The sequence below is a fragment of the Schistocerca nitens genome, chromosome 5 (assembly GCF_023898315.1).
Source record: "Schistocerca nitens isolate TAMUIC-IGC-003100 chromosome 5, iqSchNite1.1, whole genome shotgun sequence".
Classification (NCBI taxonomy): domain Eukaryota; kingdom Metazoa; phylum Arthropoda; class Insecta; order Orthoptera; family Acrididae; genus Schistocerca; species Schistocerca nitens.
This window is the reverse complement of record NC_064618.1, coordinates 668,331,521-668,335,672: the sequence shown is the minus strand read 5'-3', so window position 1 is coordinate 668,335,672 and position 4,152 is coordinate 668,331,521. Positions and strand designations below refer to the sequence as shown.

The window sequence follows — 4,152 nt, the reverse complement described above, 5'->3', positions numbered from 1 at the left end:
ATAAGTAAATTAAAAGGAATATTTGAAAAAGGATATATAGCTAACTGGTCAACAGAATTATTTGAAATTGAAGATGTTATTTATTCAGATCCAATTACATATAAATTAAAAGATATTAAAGGTAATTTCTATGAACATGAGATACAGAAAACAAAATATCCAGATGTATATCTTATTGAAAAGGTGTTAAGAACAAAAGGTGATAAAGTGTATGTTAAATGGTTAGGATTTGATAATTCACATAATAGTTGGGTTAGTAAGGACAACATAATTACGTGAATAATTTTTATATATATAAATGAAGAAGTTTGCACTTCTGTTTTTTCTATCTGTCTGTTATCCTGATGATGATGTATCTATATTCATTAATCAGTTAAATGACGAATCTTTGAATTATGTATATGATCTGAATGGTGAGGAAATATGTGTTGTTTATGAATATTTTAAGAAACAAACTGTTTATTTTTTATATAATAAATGAGGCTGATAGAAGTCATATCTAAACTTGAACAATTCAACATCGATTTTTATTTAAATAATAATCTTAGAATTGGTTATATTAAATATGAAAAAATGTTGTATACGACTTATAGAATTATTATTTATAATTATGATGAAAAGGTATTTCTAAATTTTAAAGAATCAATTACATCATCTGATTGGGAATTTTCTTCAACTATAGATAACCATATTATTGATTTATATTTTAGTGATAAGAATGAGAATATTAAGATTGAATTTTTTAAGTCTATATAAATGAAAACAATAATACTCTTATTGTTGTTTAAAATTATATATGCCAATGATAAGAGTAAAGCAATAAAGTATTTAAGTGATTATGGATATTTAGATATTACAAATGTTAATGATAATACTCATGTTAGTGATGATACATTTAGAGAAGCATTAATGTTATTTCAGTTAACATATAATCTTGAAATAAGTGGTGAATTAAGTGATGATACTTTAAATTTTATGAACATGCCTAGATGTGGTGTAAAAGATGAATTTGGTAGCTATAGAACTAGTTTGTATAAATGGAATAAGCAACATATCAAATGGCATTATAAAGGTGCTACTAAAAAAGTATTACAATTAACTGATGCAGCATTTAAAATATGGCAAGATAAAATAGATATTCAGTTTAAACATGATAGCAATAATCCTGATATCTTAATTACAAATAAAAGACGTAAACATAAATTTGAAATTGATAAAAGTATACATTGTTCAAAGGATTTAGATGGTAAAGGTAATGTTTTAGGTCATGCATTTTTTCCAGATATGAATAATAATCCTGTAGAAATACATATGGATGATGATGAAATATGGTATTTAGAGATGAATACTAATACACCAAAAGGACAAACAAATCTATTTGAAGTATTAATACATGAGATTGGTCATTCATTAGGTCTACGACATTCAGATGATTATGGTTCAATAATGTATGCATACTATAATGGATCTCATTTAGAATTATCTCAAGATGATATTGATGCTATTCAAAGTTTATATGGTAAACAATCAACACAACCAACACAAGTACCAATTAAACCAATTTCACCACCTATACAATCAGAACCTATATCATTATGTCAAACTAAACATATTGATCACATATTATTTATGAATGGGATTTTATATGTTTTTTATCAGAAATGGGTGTGGATAATTCAAAATACAATACCACAATCACAATTAATAACTGATTGGTTAACATTTTTACCAAATGATGTAAACCGTATAGATGGTATATATCAGAGACCTAGTGGTGAACTTGTTATATTTTCCAATAATATGGTATATATGATACATTTACATACATTACAATTGATATCAGGATATCCAAAACCACTATCTAGTACAGGTTTACGCAATAATTTCAAATTAAATGGTATAGTGAACACTTATTCTGGTAGAACATTTATTTTCTTTAATGACTTTTTCTATGCTGAAATAGATGAATGTAATTTTAAATATAAAGTACGTGGTGTTATAAGTAGAGAATATTCTGGATTACCAACTGGTATAAATTCAGTATTTAGGTACATTAATGGTATGTTGTACTTTTTTAGAGATGATGCCTTTTATGAATATAATGAATTCACCAAAAAAGTAGTAAAGTATGGTATATTTGATTTATCACTATTTGGTATAGATTGTATTAAATCATCTTCGTTAATATCAGAACTAATAATTGTACTAAACAATACAATCCAACAATTAAAACATTTTTCTTCTATATAAATGGAACTATTAACTAGACTTAATAGTGTTAATAAAAATACACCATTGGTGAAATTATGTGACATTGAAGTGGATAAAGTGTATCATATTACAAATGTAGAAATCAAAAATACTAAATTAGGTTTTAAAACATTTATTGAACTTAATAATGAATTTAATATAATACTACCAGATAGATATGCAAAAATGATTGGTTGGGATGATTGTACAGCTATAATTGGTTGTAATATTGTATATAAAGGAATGATGGATAGATCAGATAAAAAGGTACATGTATTAGAATTTAGAGAACAATAAATTAGAGTTTTTAAGTGTAATAAATGGATACAACTAAGAAATGTTGTAGATGTAAAGAAGATAAAAATATTAATGAATTTCATTTTGATAAATTTGTAAAAGATGGACACCGTAGAGTATGTAACCAGTGTGCATGTTATTATACTAAAAGATATTATGAAGCAAACAAAGATAAATTATTTGAAAAGGTAGCATGTGAATGTGGTAGAATTGTAGCTAGATGTAAACTTAAACAGCATGAAAAATCATTAATTCATTCTGATCTTATAAAAGAAAAAGAATCTATAAATATCTACTAATTCTTATAATATATTTTTTTATCAAATTATATAACCATATTTTGTATAGAGTATAATATTCGGAATAATAATTATATAAGTAAATAGATACATCTAACTGTATCTAGTTATCAAAATAAGGCTAATAAATATCAGTTATGTAATATAAAAAAAACACAAAAGAGACAACACATACAGACGACAATTAGTTTACTTTTTATCCCTAATAAATAGATATATCTGTATCTATTTGTAAAAATACAGTTATCAAATATTCTGAATAATAATTACATAAGTAAATAGACAACAAATACAGACAACAAAAATAATAGTTTTCTTCCTTAATAAATAGAGCTATCATAATGGAGATGAAGATGAATGAACTTAGAGCAATAGCTAAAAGCATAAAGATTAAAGGTTACTCTAAAATGCGTAAAAGTGAATTAATGGATTTATTATTTCCACATACAATTGATATTGCTAAGGAATCTAATAAAAGAAAAAGAACACCTAAAAATGAATCTATTGCTAATATAGAAGATAAAGATCCATCAAAAATGAATGTTAATGAACTTAAAACATTAGCTAAACATTTAAATCTTAGTGGATATTCTAAATTATGTAAAAGTGATTTGTTACAGTTGATTCAAAATACTCAAACACTATTTCCATTTGCTACAGATATATTTGAACATCCTAATGAACGAAAAATTCATGTTTATCATTCAATTGAAAAAGCATTTCAAAATAGATTACAAACATACAATATTGAAAACAACTTAAAAATTACAGATCCACAGCACATTATGACATCAGCAAAACCTATTGTATGTCAGTTAATAAAAGATAATCTTAAAATATACAATGGATTAAAAGTTAATCTAATATTGTACTGTGAATTCAAATTGAATACTACTAATGAAATAAAAGAATTTAGATTCTCAACATACAACTATACAATCACAAATGAAAAAGATCTAAATAAATTTTATACAAAAGGTAAACAACAAATATTAACACACATGCAAAATTTTCAAGATAGAGGATCAGGCTGGATGTTAAATAGTGTAATTGGTTTACAATTAGGAATTAACAAATATACACCACTTAATGGTTCATCATATATTGAACTACCAAAAACAATAAAAGATAAAAAAGCATGTATAAATGTTAAGAATAATGATGAAAAATGTTTCTTGTGGTCAATAGCATCAGCATTAAATCCAGTTGACCCTACAAAATGTAAAAACCCAGACAGAACTAGTAACTATATAGAATGTGTCAAACAATTAGAAACTAAAATTGGTGAAATTGAATATCCAGTTAA

The 4,152-nt window shown here is 24.7% G+C and overlaps 1 protein-coding gene across 1 annotated transcript; it reads left to right on the top strand.

Moving 5' to 3' along the window:
* The first annotated feature begins 756 nt into the window (after positions 1-756).
* Positions 757-2,547, top strand: LOC126260649 (collagenase 3-like). The gene is made up of 2 exons (XM_049957986.1): positions 757-2,059; positions 2,423-2,547. The coding sequence occupies exons 1-2, from the start codon at positions 757-759 to the stop codon at positions 2,545-2,547; spliced, it is 1,428 nt and encodes a 475-aa protein (XP_049813943.1).
* The last annotated feature ends 1,605 nt before the right edge of the window (positions 2,548-4,152 follow it).